At 39.6% G+C, this 23,910-nt stretch overlaps 1 protein-coding gene across 1 annotated transcript; it reads right to left on the bottom strand.

Moving 5' to 3' along the window:
• Positions 1-316: 316 nt before the first annotated feature.
• Positions 317-23,346, bottom strand: LOC129212893 (1-acylglycerol-3-phosphate O-acyltransferase Pnpla3-like). The gene is made up of 9 exons (XM_054842088.1): positions 23,042-23,346; positions 16,926-17,158; positions 16,122-16,187; positions 12,985-13,194; positions 11,817-11,877; positions 9,486-9,701; positions 8,380-8,512; positions 7,044-7,160; positions 317-2,628 (listed from the first exon to the last, which is right to left on the bottom strand). Exons 1-9 carry the CDS (start codon positions 23,226-23,228, stop codon positions 2,337-2,339), a joined length of 1,515 nt encoding a protein of 504 aa, XP_054698063.1. The 5' UTR covers positions 23,229-23,346; the 3' UTR covers positions 317-2,336.
• Positions 23,347-23,910: the final 564 nt, after the last annotated feature.

The following is a 23,910-nucleotide window of genomic DNA, read 5'->3' as shown; positions in this document are numbered from 1 at the left end:
GCTAAATGACTGAGTTTTAACTAAGGAATGAGACAATGTTGGTTTTCTTCTTCCAGCCCCAAGCAACAGCTTCCTCTGGTTTTGAATTGTTTCTGTTTAAATACAAGAAGTTATTTGTAAGCTAATGGATTGCAGAGAAAGTAGGTTTTAAATTAAGGTGACTTTCAGGTCCAGCTGGAGACAAGCATCTCTCAAACCTAAGTTACTGCTCTTAAAATACACCACGCAACCATTAAATCTTTCAAATGTTCAATGACATTAACACCTTCTGATTTAACTTACACTAGGAGAAGTATACTCAAGAAAGCTTAGGAAATGTGGTAACAGAAGAGATTGTCTTTTTATTTTAGAAAAAGGAGACAAAATCGGAGCTGTGCGCAACAGAAGTGGTTAAGGTTGATTTAAATGTAGTTAATGGAACTATTCCAGTACATAGAAAGAAGGTAAAACTTGGCATTCCTGCTTAAATTTTAATACATACTGGTAAAACTAACATTTCACAGAACATTATAAAATTAAATTATAGAAAGTTTAAAGTTATAAATAAAGACAATATAAAACAGATCTTGTATCTTTTAATTGTAAGTTAGAGTAACATTTCCACCTTTTCTTGCAAATTTGAAGATATACACACAAAGGAAACGAACAAAAAAGAGTTGAAGTAAAATAGCACCAGTCTTCTGTAGTATGGAAGTGAATAGCTTGACACCTTCTCCCCTGTCCGCCACCATTCTAAAAATCAATTATAATGTTGTAAAATTTAGCACTTCAAGCTTAGGGAAATCACAGCTGAGAAACCGCTTAAAGGCCACTCCAATTCAGAAATGCTACATTTTGCTATTTGACAGATTACTGGATACCGAAGTTCCCCCTCCTGAGCATCACAACCTAATCACTGCATCGCCTTGGACAAGATACTCTCAGTAAGCATCTACTCCCTGGGCTGCACCCAACTTGCACGCAATTCACATTCTTGAATGAGAAGCTTTCACATGTCACACACCTGCCCCCAAACACATGCGCAAACAACTTTAAAGCCATCATTGTTTCCTTAAAAAAAAAATAATTGTACAAGACATGAAAACAAAGTATCAAAAGAGTAGTAAATCTGAAAAGTTCTTTACTTCTCCTCATGTATTCATACACTAATGCATGGTCTTTATTAAAATTATGCAGAACCTTTGTAGTGGAAAGTGTTTAAAATGTTCATCGCTCAATACAGATGTGATTTGGCTGACTTTCAACGCATTATCTAAGACCTTTGCACAGCTTCCTGGATATTGATACTTCCACTAAGACTTACAGGTTTGCTGCTTCTAACAATTGGTCTTGGAAAACTTCCTTTGGGTAATCATACCTCACCGAGACAGGAGGGACCTCTTTTTTCTTCCCTCCTTTAGCAAGAGAGAAGTGAAAGAAGAGAAGGAAAAACTCTAAGTTGGGGGGGGGTGGGGGGGGGGAGGAAGGAGAATGATTGGGCAGCAATTAGAAGATCTAAACATCAACCATCTCTTGCTGTACATTGATTTTTGTTAACATCTTTTGTAAAGTTTAACACCTCCACAAATTACTGTTTGATACTAATCATAGTCACTATTTTACCTACTTTTCAATACTTAGTCAAGTATTAAGCCCTTAAGTACAAAAGAAGTCCTCTTAAAATCACTGAAACTGTACCTGTTTACACTTCAGGGGAACGTGTCCCATTTCTTATGTCTTTTTCCCTTGAAGTACTGAAAAGGGAAAGAGCCATAGAGGAGAAGTAATATGAACTGTGGAATACATACAGCCATCTAGAATAATACTGTCCCTACAGTATCTCGTGCAGACCACTTTTCCATAAACACAGCAGTATGTTTAAATATAAGGCAAGCGGACACTGGAGGCCACTAAAAAGCTTGTTTGTGTATTTCCCTTTATGAAGACCAGTTTCATTTAAGTGCTATAAAAGTCATCCTAACACATAATATTGTTAAGAATTACATTTTTAAAAAGCTTTTGTTATCGATGCTTGTTTGTCTAACAAGCTGTTTACAGAATTTACATTTTTATGGTGAAAGTAGATTTTTTAAAAAAATTTCCAGAGAGACACTGTTTACTACAAGTCTTACTACAGTTGACTGAGCCGGTGCTTCGACAGAATTGTAGTCTGTTACTTAGTATAGCAGCCACTGTTTTTATAATCCTTAAAACAGTAGAATTTCCAAGGCAGATTTGTCAGGAAGCTGTAAACAAATAATTTTTCATTGGCAATAAACAAAGCGATCTTTAGTCCTTTAGGATTTAAATTTCTCTGCCAAATTGGAATTTTGAAAACTCTGGAATCTACTTCCAAATTAATACTCTGGAGCAGTTTGGAAACTTGTCTCTGAGGAAGAGTCAAAATCTATTTCCAACCCAGACTCATCAGAATTTGGGAGAAAATTAGGATAGGAGTTTAAGTCTGAATGCTCCTGCATGTTAGCAGCAGCATTTTTCATAGCTGAGTGCATGAAGCATGAGGATTCCCAGAGCCAGGTTTCAAGGTCCGCAGAAGAGTGAGGCATTTTAAGGTGGCAGTATGAAGAATGAAATTCCATAGTAGATGGGACAGTTTGACATTTTCTCAGTGATGCATAATTGTCTTTCCTGTTTAAAAAAGAAAAAGATTATTAGTGTTTCAATGACATTTCTACTACTGTTGAGATGAGTGACAGGGAATCTTCATATAAGGAAGAACACTAGAGGAAAATAGTTAATTCTAAACGCATTTAGTGAGTTAGGATATGGGGAAATAGGAACAGGATCTTGAAGCCATCCTATCTAAAAGAGGGGCACTCTGCCATTATGTGTTGTCCTCACACAGTAGGTATAAGAAGTAGGTATAAAATAGTTACACTAAAAGTCATACTGTTGGGATGAGCTCAGAAGGGTAGACTCAGTTTGTACATTACCTCTTAAATAGTTCTGATCTCCCTCTAGCTATTCACTTGGAATATTTGCTGATTTACCAATCACAGCACTAACTGAAGGTTAACAAGAATAGTCTCAACATTTACAAGTTGAGTAGCAAATGTAGCTGTTCAACTTCCCAAATGCAGTCTCTGCATTCCACTTTACAACCAGCTAATTATCACCAACCTAAATAGCTAGAACAGAACTTTCCTCCACTCTAAAACAACACCTGAATCACCAGGTTAGTCTTTTCCAATTTGAGAAACAGGAAACTGAAGAACTGAACTTGTCACCAGGAATACCCAGTTTTTTCTTTAAAGTTCTCTCTCCTCCCTAACAGTGCTTTTGGTGAAAAAACCCAAACCTGCAACGCCCCCTCTCACACATAAAAACCCCAGCTTGCCATACCCATACTTCAGCACCCGTTTCCATACTTGAAGTTTAGGTGCACTAGAAGATACCATCCACCAGGTTAAGCTTCCTAAAAGAATTTGCAAACTGTCAACAGCGCAAATTTTCATGTAATTTGATTCCAAAACAGAAGCTACATCTGATGACAAAGGGAAGAGCATAAAAAAAAAGGTGGTGGTGGGGATTACTTTCTGCAAAAGCAGCATAAAGTTCTTGCTGGATGCTGAAATAAAGTATAAGCCCACAAAGAGTCACCTGTAGAATACAATGCAGGATTCTACATATGGAGCCTTGGGACCTAGCTACCTGAAGAGGAAATCCACTTAAACGAAGGCTTCAGAAAACTTAGACGTTTAACAGTGTAAACAGTTCAGTGGGAGCTGATCACCTTGAAGTGATCACCTTTTATGATCACTATCCTAGAAGCATACAGCAAAAGCCATCTGACCACCATGTTCTGTTTTATGGCCAAGAGCTTGCTCTTTCCACAAGAAGAGAAACAACCTTTCTGGTTAATCATGACTCAATGACCAAATAGCCCCTCTGAGAAGTTAGATCTGAGACAGTCTTACGATATTGTGCCTTCCAAATACCCATTTCAGACAAAGAGTCTCACAACTGGTAAGGCTGGAATATGAGCAACATCAAGAAGCTGCTAAATAAGGGTAAAAGCAGGAAGGTGACTATGCCCAAATTTATTGTGGAAAGGAGTCAGAAATATCAATAAGAAGGGAAAAAAGACACTGGATTACCTGTGGTATCAAATAACTGAAGAGATGACAGTAGGATGACAGCAGGATGACAGCAAATACATACCAAGAACTATACTTCTGCTCAGAGAGATGGCCTCTAAAGCCAACTAGTCTTAAACAAGAAAAGGCTTTAACTGATTTCAGAAAGGGAGAAGAGAGGCTATTTGCATACAGGACTTAAACGCTTCTGAATTCCGGATAAAACCAAATATTGTAAGAGAAAGTATCTTTACAACCCAATATTAAAGCCACCATTTAATACTTCCAAAGGGGGAATGAAACCCAAGTGTAAACTTCATTAAGTCTTCCATTAAGCCAGAACCTTTAACTGTTGAGTTTGACTACTCCATACTTCTAAGGGATGGAGCATGTGCATCGGATCTTTCATGATGCCCATCCAGAACCTGACAAAACTCCCTATAAGGAAGTAGGATCAAGCAGTTGTTCTCAGACATATCAAACCTGCATTGCTGATGGGTCAGTGTACAGCATTACCAGAGCAAAAAAGAGCATCTTTGATCTTCCTCCTTATCTAACTTTATTACTAAGAACAGGAAGACAAGAACTCAAGAGCTCTTAGCTCAAATAAAAGGGTATTTTTGGTTTTAATTTAAAAGTGTGCTGTATATAGAACATGGCAATGCTTTAATTGAAATAACTGCTGCAGTTAGGAGTCTCCAGTGCTATAGCTATCTTTTGGAAGCTTTTATGAAACATTTAAGAACTCTGTTCACTCATGATAGCTTTTCAGGTTAATTTCTCTCACCCTTCTTCTACCTCCTAACCAGGAACTCCAGGAGTTGAAATAATCAAGAAAAACTACAGTAAAACAGACATGACCTACTCTGCTGAAATCTGGATTTATGCTTTTTCAGACCAAATCTTAGGAGACTTCATATTTACAAGCATTTGAACCTCAGAGAGAGTCTATGTATTTCTGCTTTAGCACTACTGTCATGGCCATGCAACAAGTCCATTTTTTTAGCAGGAAAATCTAAGCTGAATATTTTTCATATTCATTTTGTGAACTTCTGCAGAGCTCCCTAGGCAAATACTAAACTCCCCAGCAGAAAGTGAAACTGTTAATGGTATTCTTAGATTCCTGCTGTTATCACCAATTCTTCCATACACATAATGCTACAACGTTTAACAGAAGTAAAGTCTGAAAGGCTAAATCTCACACCAGATTGATAAGAGAAGCATAATGAACTTAGTTACAACCAGGTTAGAATAGAGGTTTCTCTTCCACGGAAACAGACGTTCCTGAAAATCTTCCATATGCATCTTATTTTAATTCTTCTTACAAGACTCTCCTTCATATTTGTCTACTTTTTAACTCTTACAACCTTTCCTGTCCAGACGCCTAAGAATCTAGTCTTTCTCCCAACGTTTTCCAGTTCCTACCTGATACATCCGTGTGTTGGGTTTTGTGTGGCAAGGTTTTGGTAGCGGGAGGGGCTACAGGGGTGGCTTCTGTGAGAAGCTGCTAGAAGCTCCCCCTGTGTCTGACAGAGCCAATGCCAGCCGGCTCCAAGATGGACCCGCCCCTGGCCAAGGCCAAGCCAATCAGCGCCTCTGTGATAACATATTTAAGAAGGAAAACAAAGGAGTTAAAAAAAAAAGTTTTTGCAACCAGAGAGAGGAGCGAGAAGATGTAAGAAACTCTGCAGACACTAAGGTCAGTGAGGAAGGAGGGGGAGGAGGTGCTCCAGACACCAGAGCAAAGATCCCCCTGCAGCCCGTGGTGAAGGCCATGGTGAAGCAGGCTGTCCCCCTGCAGCCCATGGAGGAAGGATGAGGGGGTGTAGAGATTCCACCTGCAGCCCGTGGAGGACCCCACGCTGGAGCAGGTGGAGGCACCTGAAGGAGGCTGTGGCCCGTGGGAAGCCCACGCTGGAGCAAGTCCGGGCCGGACCGGTAGACCCGTGAAGAGGGGAGCCCACGCCAGGGCAGGTTTGCTGGCAGGACTTGTGACCCTGTGGGAGAGACCCCACGCTGGAGCAGTTTGCTCCTGAAGGTCTGCACCCTGTGGGAGAGACCCCACGCTGGAGCAGTCTGCTCCTGAAGGTCTGCACCCTGTGGGAGAGACTACGCTGGAGCGGTTTGTGAAGGACTGTAGCCCGTGGGAGAGACTCCATGTTGGAGCAGGGGAATGTTGAGAGGAGTCCTCCCCCTGAGGACAAAGAAGTGGCAGAGACAATGTGTGCTGAACTGACCGCAACCCCCATTCCCTGCCCCCTTGTGCCGCTGAGGGGGGAGGAGGTTGAAGCCGGGAGTGAAGTTGAGCCCGAGAAGATGGGAGGGGTGGGGGGAGGTGTTTTAAGACTTGATTGTATTTTCTCATTGCTCTACTCTGTTTTGCCTAGTAATAAATTAGATGAATCTCCTCTCTACATTCAGTCTGTTTTGCTCCTGACGGTAATTAGCGAGTGATCTCCCCCTGTCCTTATCTCGACCCAAGCCTTTTGTTAGACTTCTCCTCTTCCATCCCGCTGGGGGAGGGGTGAGTGAGCGGCCGCGTGGCACCCAGCTACCGGCTGGGCCTAAACCACGACAATCTGATTTAGAACATCTCAAGCAACCTTCTCCTCATCTTTTCTTCCTGATTGCTCCAGCTACTGTGGAGCAGAGAAGAAACAAGCTCTCTCTTCTCAGTCCAATACCTGCTCCATAACCTACCCCTCTCCCCAAAAAGCATAAGCCTACCAACAGGCAACACCTCTTCATCTACAATATGTAGCAGTCATTGATCAGTTATAAACAAGAAGCACCAGAAAATATACTTAAACAATGTTAAAGATTAGAAGCAGTGAGAACTGTTTTGTGTTACCTTTGAGAAAATTATTAAATCCTGTTTTAAGAAAGAAACTTATTAGTACTTAAAGCTCTAACAAAAAGAGAGAGAATTTCTAAACATCATTTGCACACAGCAGGACTCCATTTTACCTGGATGTACAGAACAGCTTGCTTTTAGCCTGGGAATAAACTGTACCAGCAATCCGACAAAGCTGTTCTTGCATCCATCGAACGTCAGCAGGCATGTCAGGAAACCAGTTTAGTAACCTACAATCAAAACCAAAATACACTTGTTTTGTAATCAGTAGATCCAACCTGTGTTATATTCTTACGTATCACATCCAACAAAATAACCTATCTTTCACCGTCCCCAAATTAACTTCCCCACCAAAGTCTCTCGGTCTTCCCAACCTCTCTACATCTCTATCTAGTCCGCTCATCGCTTTTTTACAAGCTAAGAAAAAGGGCAGCACAGACCACTGCATCTCTGATCTACACTGAACAGCTGACCAGTATGTGCATTCTACAGTTCGTGACCAATGTTTAGGAAGCCTACAAAAAATTCCCGTCTCTGAGACCTCTATCGGTGCGATGAGAACTTTCTGGTCAGTTTAAAGTTAGGTGGGAGAGGAAGGAAGAATAAAAATAAAGCACAGTGGAAGAACAAATAGAAGGCAGAAACAGAACAATGTCACAAATGTGTTTTTTCCTTACGATGCTCTTAACAGAAGTCAGTTACATCAGAGGGGAACAAGAGGCAAAAACCCACATTAAAATTCTTTTGAAACTTGCTTCCTCCCCACCCACTAAAAAATGGCACAGAAGTGCTACATTAAGTGGCACAAACAAAATATTTTACTAGAGTTCTATGTGGTTCCATTTACAGAACATTTGATTTTTCAGGTATTTTCTCAAGATAATAATGACATCTGCTGTTCAAGGACTGGAATTCTCTCACGCAGGCACAAAGTTTAGGGTTCACGGTGCATTCATTTAGCATAATTTCTCCTTTATGAGAATTGAAAAACTTGCAAAATTAAGTCCTGTTTCAAGAGCACAACTTTCAGTCAACCTAAACAAACTTGGGTAGAAAATTTATATGGTGAGTAAATGCTGGATTTCACTCCTGTCTTCAGAAAGAAGCTGAAGCACAAGAACTATCCGGATAGAGTTCAAATATGACTACAGAATATAGTAATAAAGAATGTGCTCCTGGAAAATACAACTAAGGGTGCTTCTTTCAAGCAATTACGAGACAGCTACTAGTAATAGGAGTAAATTGTTTAGAAATCTTAATGTTTATTTATCTAGCCTTAGACTATAGAGGCTTTAGGAGGATGTATTATGTAGGTAGAAATAATGGTCTTTGACAGCTACCACTTTAGAATTCTAAAGTACCAGAATGCCTACAACGCTGAATAAACTCTCAATGAGTAAATTTCCAAAAGTGTAATAATTCTAAAATGGTTCATTAAAAGTTCCTTACCGTAAAGCAACAGAGTAAGCGGACTCCACTGGTAGCGTATATGGTAGCATCAGATAGGATATCACCCGCATTGGGAAGAGTTTAGAGAACTGAGCGTAGAATCCATTCTGTTCTTTGCAAGCTTCCTGCAGCGCTTAAGAATAATTATTTTTTAAAAAGATGTTAGACTATTTGAAAACAGTTTAAATAATTTGATCAAAGTTTGGCAATCTTCAGATAATATTATCACGTGTTACTGAATAAGGATAGAAAACTAAAGAATTCATCTCAAGGCACTCTTACTATAAGCCTTCTCTACACTATTTTAAAATATGGGAAACACAGCCTCATGCCACAGGGACAAAAGGCATTACCCAGAACTTTTAAGCAGTAAGTCTAAAAATTAATTTATAATAAGAGGATGTAAAGTTCACCTCTCCAAAAATACTTAAGTATTTTAGGTAACATTCCTGTCTTGTTAGAGACTCTAAAAGTCTATGGCATTTGTTCAAATTCTAGAGTTCTGCATATTCCAGTTGTTACATATAGTTGTAAGAAATATCACGCTTCCAGTTTTGTTCTCCTAGGTCACTGGGAACACAAGTTTCAGATCTTGAAAATACCCATCAGCATACACAGAAACACCTAGGTAAAAGTTATAGATTAAAGAAATATCAGAAGTGGTTTTGGTCTGTTAATAGCTTATTAAAAAGACAGGAAAGCCAGAGAATTAGAAACCTACAGAAGTCTGTTTTAAAAATAAGATGGAGATAACCAGTGTTTGCATTTGAGGTTCAACTTTGGTGTGAAATACACGCTTACAAAAATACTGCACACATACAAAGTTTATCCAAAACCAAATGAGAATTCAAATTCATGACCCTGCACTGTTGGAAATAGCTCTTTCCTCCTGATTCAATCTTATTTCTGTAGTTAAATCAAAACGTACATGTTCACATTTAATAAGTACTTAAAGAGCTTTTTTGGGTTGAGCTAGTCTCTAATATCACAGGCAGTTAAAAGATTAAATAAAAAGTATCTTATGCAAATTATGAGAGTAAGCAGGGAAAAAAAAAGAAATCAAGGTTTGCCATTCAAAGTTACAGGAAACAGTCTGAAGCACAGACCTTTACGAAGTCTAGGAGGTAGACTCTCAAATATGCTCTTCTCCAAAGGCCATGGATTTTGCTTCAGCTGATCATTAAGTACTTCCATTTTCAAAGCTTCTACTCTGTTATTTTCCGTCAAATTTTTTGTCTTCATATGGTCAACATGTTGCACAGCCTCGTGAGGGTTTCTTTTTGTGAAGGACAAGTGGATATAAATTGAGTCATTCAGAATACCTGAAAGAGTCAAGAGCTTCCACTTAGGCTTGATCCACAGGTCTTCAGAGCACCTGTACAGTACCTACAGTCTGTGTATCTGTACAAAGGCCCATCCTGAGGGAACATTATCTACCAAATGTCAAATACACTTGCTCTTAGAATCCCACAAACATTTAATCACACTGATGAATGCTCTTTTGCAGGTTTAGGTCCTACTTTAAAACAGGTTCTGAAGAAAAGGAAAAAGTGAACAATTAACCAAAACTGCACCAGAAACACACAGTGATTTACCAAAGTTGTTTTCCAGCAAGAAAGCAAATGATTTAAAGGAGAGGAAGAAAACTGATTTATTTGAAAGAAAACACCTAAACCACATCAGACATTTGGGAAATTTGACATGGCAGGTATGACATGAGTACTCTGAGCATTGCTACAACAGGGCCTAGACAGAAAGCAAGTAAGGTACAATATCATTTTAAGATCTATCCAAAGTACAGACCTAAATCAACATTGGTTGCCTTGCAAAACTGGTGCCAATTAAAAAGTAGCATTGATAATTACCTTAGAAACAAGCCATAGATAATGAGCAAAGTGAAGAACACAAGAAGGGTGTTTATACTTGGTTTCTGGAAAATCGTTACAAAGTTTTATATATATATAAAGACTACCAAATTTGACTAGAATCCATACCTATATACAACAGAATCTGTATCCTACTTACAACTACTCCTGAGACAAATGTCAAAAGAATATACACTGAATTTAAAAAAAAGTTATCTGAAGTGTTACAGATGGGGAAAAATACTTCCTACAGTTGAAATAACCTTCTCAAATTCATTCATTATGCATCTCCTTGTTAAGTTATAATTATCACTGATTAAGCCTGAAGCAAGACAAACTTGTGAAAGAATAAGAACAAAGGTGCTCACAGGATCAGTAGTGTGAAGAGGACAATAATGCAATACACAGAGGACATGGGGAGAAGACACCAAGAAAGAGCTGCAAGGAATCTCAGATATTAGTATCAGAATGGAAACATGCACACAGGAAACATGTGGGTGCAGTGCAGCAACGGAACCCATCTTAGCACAGATAACCACAAGTTATAGGCTCTTTGTGTAGCTTGTGCTTTTAATCACCTGGTAAAAGGTATAAAGCAGGACTCTTGTTAAATATTTAATAATATTACTAGAAAATCAAAAACTCTTAAGCAGAACTGTGACATTCTTTAACAGTGAAGAAATTTGTTCCAAGAAAACTTGAATATTTAAAGTTTAGTTATAATAGAGTATAAGCAGCAAGCACATCAATCTGACTGCATTAAAATACTGTAGCTGGTACCATCTGTAATAGTGCAAACACCACATTTCAGTTTCCATTCCTCTAATCCAACCCAGTACCAATTTGCTTCTGCATCCAAAGACTACAGGGACTAGGCATATTTAACACACAGTTAACTTCATGCTAAATCAAGTTACTGTCTTTAACTTGTTTGTCTCAAAGCGTGCAGAGCAATATGAAATATGTTCAATATAAAATATGTTACTGGAATTCTAGGAGTAGAGCAGAACAACTTTAAATTCTTCTTCCTAAACTTATCTGGGTCCCAACAACTGCTACATTACAAGTCAGTTTCTTCTTAAGTCTTTCCAGATACAGACTAAGGGTTTGTCTGTGACCTAGTTTATACTGTTGTTAGCCAGCTCCCAGTTGTGGACTATAAGGCTTTACGTAGAAGTTCATTTGGATGATAGCAGAGAAGAGGTGATACAGATTACACAGGAGTGGGAAACAATAGCTTATTCCTATCCTTCACGATTAACGCAAAAGTAACACAATTTCCCTAGAACTGGAATTCTTTGGTAATTTCACTTAACAATATCTTAACATTCACTTCACACAAATTTGACAAAAACCCAAAAGTTCAATTTCTGTACGGCAGCACAACTTACCTCAGGTGAATAGTTCCAACAACCATGTTATTTCTGTGAGAACTACTAAATTTCTCATGATCCCTTCAAAAAAACCCTCAAAGACCTAGCCCCTTCTTAGCTACATACAGCCCCCTCACTTTTTTTTGTAAACTCAGGTTAAGACCACATCATCGATAATTATTCACAAGTGTTAACATACCATTCTCTTTCAAGAATTTAAGAGCATCTGAATATCCTTGCTCACAGATCTCTCCTAGTACCTGCAAGCATAGGGTAAATGAGTCAGATAAATAAAAGGACATTCAACTTAAGATCAACAGTTTGCAAAATGAAAAGCCACTTCCATCCACCCTCCATTCTTGTAAGAAAAATTTACATTAACAATTGCTATAATTCAACAGATTCAGGTTAATATGTCTACTGTGATGATGCATATATGAATTATCTTTCAGCTACTACAGATGCACTGAATAATTCACCTAAAGGGACAGCATTCTAACAGTTTACAAGAATTTCCTCCTCTTTCATTTCTTTGACAAGCCTTTCAGCAGATGCAAGCAACAATGAAATAGGGTGGCTTGGAGTATGCCAATTCCCCTTCTTCCCTCCCAGTGCTTCCCAATTCCCAAAACTATGAAACATCAGCTGTGCAATTCTCATGCTCAAGCTCAGACTTAGTCTTCCATATGAAAACATCTTTCACCAGATGCAACACCAGCTCACCTACACAGTAGTCCTAGACAAAAAAAAAAATAAAAAAAATTAAAGCCTACATAAGTAGAATTTAACATTTTTCTTCCAGTGGTCAAAAACCCCTCAATTTAAAAGAGTATCTATAGCAGTCAGGAACATTACTTCTCCTCTGTAGTATATCCCAAGCCAATTGGCAGTCTGTTTTCATTTTTTCAGCTTTCACAATGGCAATCCAAGAGCATTTCCCTCATCAGATCTGCAATTAACAGTGCTTAGCAACATTTACAGGCAGCTTGCCTGTGCGAAGTATTGGTTGAGAACTTTAGAAAACCACAAAGCTTTAGAACTTCTGCTAAGTTCTGAAGCACCTGGTTAACAGGGAAACATGAAAGGACTACAAACTGACAGTTATTAATTTATCAGTGTTGACTTAATGAAAGAATCATGTGCTAATTCCTAAATAAATATTAAAAGACAATAGCAGGGCATGTATTTTTAGTCTGAGAGAAACTAAAAATAAGGAGAATGAAGATAGACTATGAAAAAAATAGAAACAAGAAGAGAAATGTCACCAGGAAAGTTTATATGACTAGATGAAATGCTGTAGCTTTCTGCAAAACCAAGGCTTTTATATGGAAAGATGTTTTAGTAACTACATGAATTCAGTGAGTTACCTTAGGTTCTGGTGGAAAGAGTGCTTGTGTTAAACGATAAAGGTTCCCCAAACTGAGCTGAATGCTGGTGTTGGTCACATTCATTTCATGAAAATTGGCAGAATTCCCCTTTGGACAGATATCACACTCCCCAGCGAAAGGCGAAACTGTGATGGTATTCTTAGATTCATAGTGAGGTAAGTTGTCACTGATTCCTCCATCCACGTAGCGCTACAAAAATTAACAGAAATAGAAATTTTCAGTGTTTAGCCTTTCAGACTTTATCTAGCAGATTTCCCACACGAGAATTAAATAGCATTTAAGACTAACAGAACAGTGCCTATTCTCCCAGGCTAAACATTTTGAGTAGCATGCTTTGTCCTCTAATGCCAGTTAAAAAAAACATTCCTACCTATAGTTCCATAGACAGCCTAAGAGTATTCTATTTGGGATTTTTTTTTTTTTTAATATATTTAAAAAAGAGCAAGTCCGTTTTAAAGATCCTAATCCTACACAACATGCAGAGAAAAAAGTAGCACCACTGTCTCTTCTTCCTCAAAGGAGAGCACCAAAGAGCTATCAGGGTGCTTCTTTAGAAAGAATATGATTAAAAGAATAGCTCTACACTTTGATGCTCAAATTTCACGATACTAAACCATTCAGTTAGAATAAGAGTTACTTAAAATTACTCTAACTAGAATTTGATATAAAAGCATCTTAAATACTTGGGCATAAAGAAGCTGCAAGTAAAAATGGACACTGCTTCAGGAACCTTGCCAACAGTCACAGATATCTATTCTGCTTTGAATGCAATTTTAAAAGCATAACCTGGAATGGCTTCTGTCTCCCTTATGTTGAATTGCCCATTTCTGTAGTTTTAGTGTATCACCATCTCAGATACGTCCAGATCCAAGAACTGCAGAGTTCTGTATCAGCGTAACTAATCTACAGTGCAGCAGCTGCTATGGCTAAAGATAACTCCTCCACTCACTCACAACAGCCATCTTTCCAGTGGGGCCAATCGTAGCCACTTTGTTCTGACAGCGGCACAAGACCACCAGCTTTGCTGACTTAGTGGATGCCTTTTCCTTCTTCCTAACTAGGCAAGAGATGTAACCTGTAGGTCCTTGTAAAATGTAAATGCAACAGAGCAGGTGATTTGAGCAAGAGCAACCTAGATCATCAATTGCATCTGGCTTGATACTCACTCCCTGACCATTCTGAGAGACAATTTAGGAATTAGGAAGAGGACAGCTCAGAGCAATTTATCCAACATGCTCTTCTAGAGCAGCCTGCTCCTACCTGTCAGCTTTCTTGGATGCTCTTTAGACCCAGCAGCATGCAGCTATTGACAGAATTCCTATAGGTGTATAATGCAATCACTAAAGTAGACAAACAATCATCAAGTCCTTTGTGGAAGTGTCAAGTACAATACAACAGGTTTGGCAAAGGAGGAGCCATAGCATGCAGCTTTCTCATGAAATCATTAAAAGGTGGAAGTATGCATCTGAATCACTGTTCTACAGAGGTAAATGGGTTTAATTATTTGGAGTTTCTGCCTATCTGTTCCCCTTAGTAATTTTTTAATCTAAAACCATCGCCGTATTTGAAAGGGGTAAAAAAAAACCCAAACAAACCCTATCACACCAAAAAAGCTTCACAGCTGGTAGATATACCTATTGAAAGTTATCCTTAAGCCTTTGTTTTAAAGTATTCATGCATGAAGCACTAAACCAGTAAACAGCAAGATGCTACAAAGTTCACATACCTGACATTCTGCTGTGTTTAAGCCCTACAGGGGTCATGCCAAGCATATGCAACTGTATTCTTACCAAGTTACATCACAAATGCCTCCTAAGCATTAAAATCATATCAAAATAACTGCAAAGATCAAAAGTGGACAGTGATTCCTTCCTTCCCCTTCCCTCAAAATAGGGCCAAATAAAGCATCGCTTGTATGTTTCTGTACTCTGAACTAAGCCTTTTAAAATAACATTGTTGTCTGGTGACAAGAACTGAATAGCCAGATTAGCCTGGATCCACCTAAACCTTGGATTCAGTCCAACGTCCTGTTTTCATAACACCTTTAATCTGGAAGAGTTTAAGGAGACATACAAGGTTTAGAAGTACAGATAAAGAAAAATCCCTATGTAGTTCTAATCACTTTTGCTTAAATTTCAGCATGAAGAAAATACATTTCATGCCTATCCTTGACCTTTCAGCATTTCCAGATTGCCTTGAGAACAGGCTGTAATCAACCACTGTTATAGATGTTTTGAGTTTTCTTTCAATATTCTTCCCCTCTCCTTGTGTAAGGAGCACCAAAAAGTTGGAAGGAAAGCAAATGCAAGTTAATACAACACTATAACAAAAAGCCATGAAGTCACTGCCTTGATTTGAAGTGCATTTCTGCTTCCAGACCTGTTAATTAAAACACTTAAAACAAACTATACTAACTTTTCTGCAGTTGCTGCCCCTTTAATGGGGGTTTTAGAAAACCCAGTACAGCCATTAAGTATTAAGAGGTTTTGTAACCAACAGTTCCTGTGAAGTAATAGAACAGGCTAATATACTGACACTTTAACTTTAAAAAGCAACCTTTCTTACACTGAATACAAATGACAGAAGACATTAAAAAGCTTTATTTATATCTCACTGAACATGGAATTTTAATCCAATATTAAGCTAGATCTACCTACAGCAAGAACACAAAGATACACAATAAAGTATCTTACTAAGTTTTTGGTTTTTCGGTTTGTTGGTTTTGGGGTTTTTTTGAAACAAACAAGTATAAGTGACCCTTCCTAGAATTTTGTGCAGGTGGATGAGCATCACTTTCTTCAATAAATATTTATCCTGAAATTAAATACGTGCTAGCTTAGAATACCCTCTTTTAACAACTGCATCAGCAAGCTAGAAATTTAAGAGAACAATGCACATGTGTGTTTTGTAGGGTGGAGAAGAAACATACATAACAGATCTTCCACACATTTAGTGTTTCCTTGCTCTTTTGAGAAGTTGTAACATACAGCTACAGTACTAGAAGCTAGATGAAGGCATTTATTTTACATTAGGATAACCAAAACAACATACACATTGTCTCTTAATACTTTCAGAATAGCTAGAACTATTTTTAGATCTTAACAATAGAGACTTACCACACCTCTAAATGATGGTGGAATTAGGCCACAATAAATAGGGACAAATGAACTACAGATTAAAGCCTGTAGGAAAATGAGACCATATAAATTAAATGGTAACTCTTCTGTTATTGAAATTATCATTTATCTTTGTCTCTTTAGATGTTAGCAAAAACAACCAAGCAAACAACCAAAAAATCCCCAGCAATTACACTTGAATAAAAAGAAGGGGGGAAAAAGGTATTATCAAGCATTATTTTAAACAGGATGAGGGTATTCCACATTTTTTAGAACGCAACCACACTCCATCTAAAAAAAAAAAATATAAGACTCACTAAAAGACCATTTCTAGAAATGCTAGTTAGCAAGGAAGTTTTTATGATCATTTACTCAAGCTATACATTTTCTGAGTGACCAAAGTAGCTAACTGGGGACACAAATATCAACATTCTGGGATCATATTAAACTAGCTTTACAACTGCTATTAACAATTTTAAAAAGCTATTTTTGACTGTTTCTTGATCACTGCTTTTATAGTAATGACCTTAAAAAAAATCTTATTCATGAAGGATATACTTTCATTAGATACGCTGCACTTTAAAGGCATTTATCCTTTTCAAGATTGATCCCTCGCACCTACTCACTAAAACAGTTTAGAAATACATTGACTAGGAAAACTAATAAGTGATGTTAGCATAATGAAGCTTGAATTCATCTTTAAAATACTGTCAAAGTCACAATATCCCAAAATGTTTAAAATTAAATCCAATGGATGATGTTAAATAGACTTAGGATTACAGAAACTTTTTAAACCAAACATACCTGGACAACTTCTTCTTTAGAGTTAAAATTAGATATCAATGCATTTTTACCATCTGATACTCTGGTTAGTGAAATACACAGTCTGCCCGATGACAACTGGTGAGTGTTTTCTGGAAGATTTCTCATTAGTCCATCTCTTATTATCTTTATCACATTAAAGGAAGGATGAAGAGGACCAAGATTTCGCTTTCTAGCTTCTTTGGCTAATGCCAGAACATCTGCACAAGCCTGAGCTGAAAATAAAACACATTTAATTTAACAACAGAAGATATGTCAAAAAGAACACCCCCACGCTTCCAGTAATAAAGCATATCTAGAGCTCCACCTTTTCTCTCCAATTGCTAGCATGAAAATTCAAGAGCTTTTTAACAGATAAAATAACTGTCCACTAGTGTTTAACAGAGTTTAAGTGTTTTTGGGGAGGGGGGGGAGTCACTTTAGACTTTCAAATAGAACTCATGGTGAAGACCCAACCACCAAGTTACTTCTATGTTATTTATATGTAGACTGTAGGTGTAAAATACCCATTAACATGCTTCTGTTAGGAATTACGCCCTCCAGAAACACGTTCTTTAAGAAAAAACAAAGATGAGTGACCTTCCATAAGCATGCATGCAGGGACATATTTCATATGCAACATCCATAGAGACCTACAGCATATGATGCACAGATTTAAGGTCCACAGTATGTCTGCTGAAGCACAGCAACTGGGTTCATCATGACTGGTAACACTTGTTGGACTTCAACCAAACTTAAGGCTTCAGGGCACCGTTTATCTTCATTTACATATAAACATAATAAAGGGAGCATTAAATGCAAATTTGTGGTAAGGAATTTCAGGAGGGAAGTTTTTAAAGCAGTGAGTAAGGAATGCAAAGGAGATCTGTAACACCTCTCGTATAGGTCTCCACCTAAATAGGTGCATTTTTACCAATATGTAACAGACATATAATAATTTTTTCCTCCGATTAAATCAGCATTTGGCAACTAGATCAAACCACTACAGAAGACACGATTGCTCTAAAAATCATTTTAACAACCACACACCTAGCCATAGTAATAACAGCAGCTCATCCACCTGCAATGTTTTGTTTGAAATTTTAATGTCATGTTTCCCCAGGGCATACTTTGAGGAAATTGCCTGATAAGCTTGTCAACTTTAGGTAGAGGCAAGGGGGTGAGGAGGAAGGTCAAAGTAACAGGTTATTAACCTGAGTGATATCCTACAAGGTCATCTAAAAATATTTTCAGAACTTGCACACTTTAACTTACATAGACTCTTTCTAGAATAGATAGGATTCAGCTTACCAACTCAAATGTGAAAAGTGCACTTGAAACAACTTTGCTTAAACCTTTGAGTTCAGATTAATTTCCAAAAACTATTATCTTTCTACAACACTATTTTTTCCCCTCAAATAGCAATACCTAAACTTTTCTCATTCTTAACATAGTAAACCAAGAGTTTATTTCAAAAGAGTATCTAAAAAAAACCTGAGGTATCAGACATACTCCATTTTTACCACTACAATTGTTTCTAATTCACCCTTGCAGAGTGAAGCCTTGGGACACGAATCCACTGACACCAGTAGCCTGACCCCACCTCCCACCCCAGAAAACAGCAAATTATTTAGACAGCTCACTGTTCATAGTCAAATATATGCTTATGTTAGTAAAACGCATTTTAACTGCAACTAAAAAAGCAGCACAAGACATATTCTGGCAGTGAAAAAGTTATTTCCAAAAGCAGTTATATAGACAGTTTTAGCAGTTCTATTTTTTATGCACTCAGACATAAATCACCACCTCCCTTTTTTTTTATTTTATTAAACTAATTTAGCAATGTTCAATCTTCTAAACTTTCTAAAGAAAGAAATCGGGCATGTTGCAGGAGTTTCAGATACTGAACTAGCAGAACTCTGTCTGGGGAACAGCAGTCTTAATGCATGCATTAATTTCCTTTTGCAAAATAAGTACCTTTTTGAAACTTAGGCACCAAGCAAGTAAATTGTTTGTTCTAAAAAAACAGACCAAGAGCACTGGGTGGATGGACACATGAGCAAACAAGTGCACATGCTCTCTCTCAGATGCTTCTCTGCCAGGTCTTGACCCTGCTGTTCTAGCTAGCATCCTGTGAAATTGAAGCTCAGGCTATTACTTATGTTTGAAGCATGGTAACAACTGCGCTCATTTGCACTGCAGGCCTGTTTCTACGGGGGGGGGGGGGGGGGGGGGGGGGAGTCAAACTGCCCTCTACTAACCTTGTGTTGTGATTATTTCTCTCTCACTGTAAAAAAAAAAAAAGTCACCAAATATCAGCTCACTTTACATACCCCATGAAAGGCATGCAAAACTGATGACCTCTTACAGTTTAGATTTGAACTTCTCTCATTTCAACTTCCTTTCAGAAAATAGCTGCCCATCAAAATGAAATTTGAATTCACCATTTACCCATCTCTTCCACATACAAGAATTTCTACATTTGAGGTAGTTTAAAGGGGGAACAAAGAACAAAAGTTTACATATTTTGTTTATTGTAACCTATTTTAAATATGAGAAGGGCTCCTAGGCAGAAAAAAGAATGTATTGCATCTACCCAAGAGTATGTGATATTAAAACAATGAAAATTTAAAAAGCTGTTCATTATTAACTCAACAGACTTCAAAGTATTCCAACTTCTTTTCTTTCTCCCTTCCTTCCTCAACAGGACTAAAATACCTTTAGGCTGGTGTATTCTCAAATGGGATCTTCTCTGTCCATGACAACAGAAAGGGACAGAGGGCTAGAGCTCAAGTCAGGCTGGGATTCTAGGCAGACTTTGGTACATCTGTTTTTTTGAAATGCAAGAGACCTAAAGAAATTAATGTTCCTGCTAAGTTTTAATTGTTTCTAATTTATTTCTGTATTTCCAGCTGTATTTCTATAGTCCTATCTGTAATGGTTAACTATTAACTTGTTTCCCACAGAGTAAAACTTGACATCATATTTACAGCCCCCACTAAACCTGTTCTCTTTAGTGCCCGCTAGAACGGATGACCACATCGCCACTGAAATACCAGATCTCCAAGACATCCATTGGGGAAGATCTAATAAGAGGACCGCACCTTAACAGTTCCAGTTTGTAATTGCCTGGAATGCACTTCATCCTCAAAAGACCAGTCACCTCTAAGCTTCTCCTTTGACCTTCCCCCAAATTCAGTGAAGGAAAGTTCTTCCTCAGTCCTTTTTTTTTTTTCCATCCAATCAATGGCTAATGTTTACATTTATTCAAACTTGAAATTCTACAGACTCTCAGTTTGCCTGTCCAACAGGTAACATGATGCACAGAGAAAAGCCTTTATTTAAAACATCCAGCTACAAACCTGTAAGAGATGAAATATGCCCATCAATTTTAGTCAAAAACCTCATTGATACATATACACACACAATAAGCATACTAATTCGGGCTGGACCCAGTCAAGCCTTGAACACCTCCAAGGATGGAGGTCCCACAACCTCTCTGGGCTCCTGTTCCAGTATTTTGCCACCCTCATGGTAATTTTTTTTTCCTTATACCTAATCAGAATTTGCCATGTTCCAGCTTGTGTCTGCTGCCTCTTATCCTTCCACTACCCATCTCTGACAAGAGTCTGGCTCTGTCTTCCCACAGGGAAATGCAACTGTGAAAACATGTGGGACTTACCACAACTGCAAACATAACAAATACTGTGTATTAAAGTATATCAATGTAAGGGAGGCATACAACACAAACTAATGAAATATATCAATTATTAGATCACATAGTGTTTCTTTAGAGCTTATTTACAATCCTCTGCTTTCACACAAACACACAAAAAATTAACAAAATTTTTTTGTTAAACAGATAAAGATATAGAATCTAAATTCTATATCTAAAAAGATCTAGAATTAACATGGGAATACCTTCTTAGTTTGAAGAATTTATAATGATTCAGAGAGTTTAGAATGTGGCTGGTTTTGAATTGTCTTCCAACGTTCCCAAGTGGCTTTTTTTTTTTTTAAAGGTTTCCAGAAGAAACATACTTGCCCATGAAATACAATATGTTGGGCAGTGATTGTACATGTACTAGCTATTCTATTAGAGAAAAGCAAAAATCTCAGTTGGCCTCTGAGAAGGGAAAGACAAGGGAATAATTTGAAGTCTGCAAGTCTCAATTATTAAAACACTAAAAATTTTAAATGCTGTTAATAACACAGACTTTCAGGTAAACAACATATTTTTTTTGAGCTTAAGAGCACTTCAAATATTTAAAGCAGCTTCCTTCTTAAATCATTTACAATGACTTAAAACTGGGTAAGTTCTAAAATAGTTGTTGTGGATAAATATTTCTTTTAAAAGCTGGTATTATGCTCATAGTAAGTGAAGTGTGTTATATTAGGACATTATAGCAATGTTAAATTAAAAAGTTTAAGTAGCACAAATTTATAGCTAAAGCTTTGAAGAAATTAAGCGCATGTGATAGAGATCAGTGGCTAAGCAGCAGGGACAAGCATTTCACAGCATTATGCTCTTGACTGTACAGAGAACTTCTGTTTGTTTTAGTCGGTGAAATGTTCCCTCAGAAATTTAACAGCAAAATCCAAACCCTCTCCAAATTCCAAATAAGCTGTCATTGTTTTCCTTCTTTATCTGTAAGATTAAATGTGAATTTACAGAATCTTCTGGTTCTAAACCTGTTAACGGTACCATTAACAGAAACAATCAGTGTTGAGTCATGAACTAGACAAGCTTTTATTCAGTGCATCTCTCTGGTTTAAAAGGGAAATAATTTTCAGATTTCCAGGCATTTCTTTTTTTAACTGCATTCTAGACACTATCTTGAACACCTTGATATTTTACTTTCATCAAGCTGCTTTCATGTGTATCATGTCTAATTTACTAGATAAATGTATATTTAGGTTCTCATGAGCCCTAAATAGGTGAAAGTAAGGTATCCTTTTCCTAACGTTAGCCAGTAAGTGCTTATCTCACAAGAGAGACTATATTTAGTTACAAGCTAACATCTTATAAAAAATATACAGTACAAATACAAAACAGGATTAACTCTATTACTTAAATTGCAATTAAAATCAGTGATTTTAATCAATCCACTGTTTTCTGATCACATACCTAAATGTCCTATGCAATATACACTGTGCACAGATTAAAGAGGAAAAGTATGTTAAAGCTAACCTAAGCCCTGACCTAAACTCTCTTAGCCTTACCCCAAGAAAGGAGAAGCTTTAGAGGAAGCACGCTAAAGCTAACTGAAGCTTCACGTGCAAAGGTAACTACAGAGGAGACGTATTTACTATTTCCCAATAAAGTCTCAGTATCTTGTTTCAGACTGATGACAGGGTTAGTCTGCTTGCTCTGAAGGGTGTTCGGATTCAGCTACCTCCCGCTCCCCCAACAGCTTTCAATTCCTCCACTTTGCACAAAGGTAAGAGAAGTTGTCATCAACCTGGTATTTGCAACTGTGAGGCCAGGAGGCACAGGAACTCCTTAGACGGACACACATATCTGTCCCTGTACCTGCGGTAGTAAACTCCAACCGTTTGGCCACACAAGCATTGAAATTAGAAGAGGCATCAGCAAGATCATTTCTTGGGCCCGGGAGGTTGCTAAATATCCATCCAAGGTGAACGCACGCTAGCTTTACCACCTGCCTCTTCCCCCACCCTCAAGGAAACACACGATTTGTATTTTACTCGGAGGAAGTATGTGCACGGGATGAGACGTAAGGGAACAGAAAAAGACAGCCCGGCACCTACAGGGCCATATAACCCATTAGGATTTAATTTCATAGAAGGGGTCACGTTCCTCTTTGGGGGAAGAAAACGAGAAGGAGAGAGAAAGAGCCAGCCCCGCAGGGAGGGGCAGCCCGGCCCCGCCAACCCCCCCGGCTGTCTCCGCCAGCCCGCAGCAACGCCGGCGGAGGCGGGCCGGGGCGCTCCCCGGGGCCGGAGCCGGAGCCGTGCCGCAACCGCCCTCCACCGCCGCCGGCCCTGCCCGCCCCTTTCCGCAGGCCCGCTCCGCGGCACGCGCAGTGGCTCGCCTCAGCCCCCTCAGCCCGCCGGGCCCCCCACCGCCGCCGGTGCAGAAGGGCGGAGCCGCTGACCCAGAGAGCCGCCTCCGACGAGCACGGCGCCGGCGAGCGCCCCGGCGGAGGCGCCGTAGATGCGCCGGGCATCGCGGATGATGTGGGGAGCGCGCTCCTGCAGGCAGGTGGCGGCGCCGATGTGGTAGACGCCCAGGAAGCCGCAGCCGGCGAACGACACGCTCCAGCCGCGCTCGTGGTCCAGCATTGTCACCGGCGCGCGAGGGCCACTAGGGCGAAGCCACCTCCCGCCGCAGAAGCCGCTGCGAGCGACTGAGACACAAGCGGCGGGGCCGCCCTGCGGCTTACATGACGGCCGCGCCCAGCGCCGCCGGACCGCGCATCAGCCAATCCCGGGCTCCCGCTCTCCCCGCCCCGGTGGCCCAAGGCGCCCCAGCCAACCCAAGGGCAGATGCAAATGAGGCCCCGCCTCCTCTCGCTCCGCCCCGTCAGCGGGAGGGAGGGCGAGCGCCGAACGGCTGAGGCGCTGCGTGACCCGCGCCCCGCGTGGCACGACTGCAGCCGCGAGTCCCGCGGCCTCTTCAGCCCCTTCGGCCGGGGCGGCTTCCGCGGGTTCCACAGCCCCTCCTGTCCCCGGCTCTCCGCCTGCGGGGCGCCTGGCTGCTCCCTGTCCCCGAGCGAAGCGGTCCCGCGGGGCTTGTCCCGCACACCCCACCCACAGCCCTGTGCCGCGAAACGGGGCCCGGGCTGGGTTAGGTAAGGCCCTGGCAGCCGGGTTGTGGTAACGCTGAATCCACCCTTTACTTTTCAGATGAGAAGCGAAGGGAGCGCTGGGAGCTGCCGCTGCTTCCAGTCAGTGAGGCGTAGCGGGACCTGACACAGCACCTGCGGCCCGTGGGGGTTTAGCAGTTACCCTGATGACCCAAGGC

The sequence above is a fragment of the Grus americana genome, chromosome 1 (genome assembly GCF_028858705.1).
Source record: "Grus americana isolate bGruAme1 chromosome 1, bGruAme1.mat, whole genome shotgun sequence".
In the NCBI taxonomy this organism is placed as follows: Eukaryota; Metazoa; Chordata; class Aves; order Gruiformes; family Gruidae; genus Grus; species Grus americana.
Note: the sequence above shows the minus strand (reverse complement) of the source record. Positions and strands in the feature narration are given on the sequence as shown.

What these genes read in the sequence shown, in the direction of transcription:
- LOC129212893 (XM_054842088.1), bottom strand. Translation starts at nt 23,228, where the DNA reads ATGCTGGACCACGAGCGCGGCTGGAGCGTGTCGTTCGCCGGCTGCGGC. An exon ending in TCTTTCCACCAGAACCTAAG is followed by an intron (nt 11,878 to 12,984) that starts GTAACTCACTGA and finishes CTATGCTTGCAG; the next exon opens with GTACTAGGAGAGATCTGTGA. An exon ending in GCTTACTCTGTTGCTTTACG is followed by an intron (nt 7,161 to 8,379) that starts GTAAGGAACTTT and finishes TTTTGATTGTAG; the next exon opens with GTTACTAAACTGGTTTCCTG.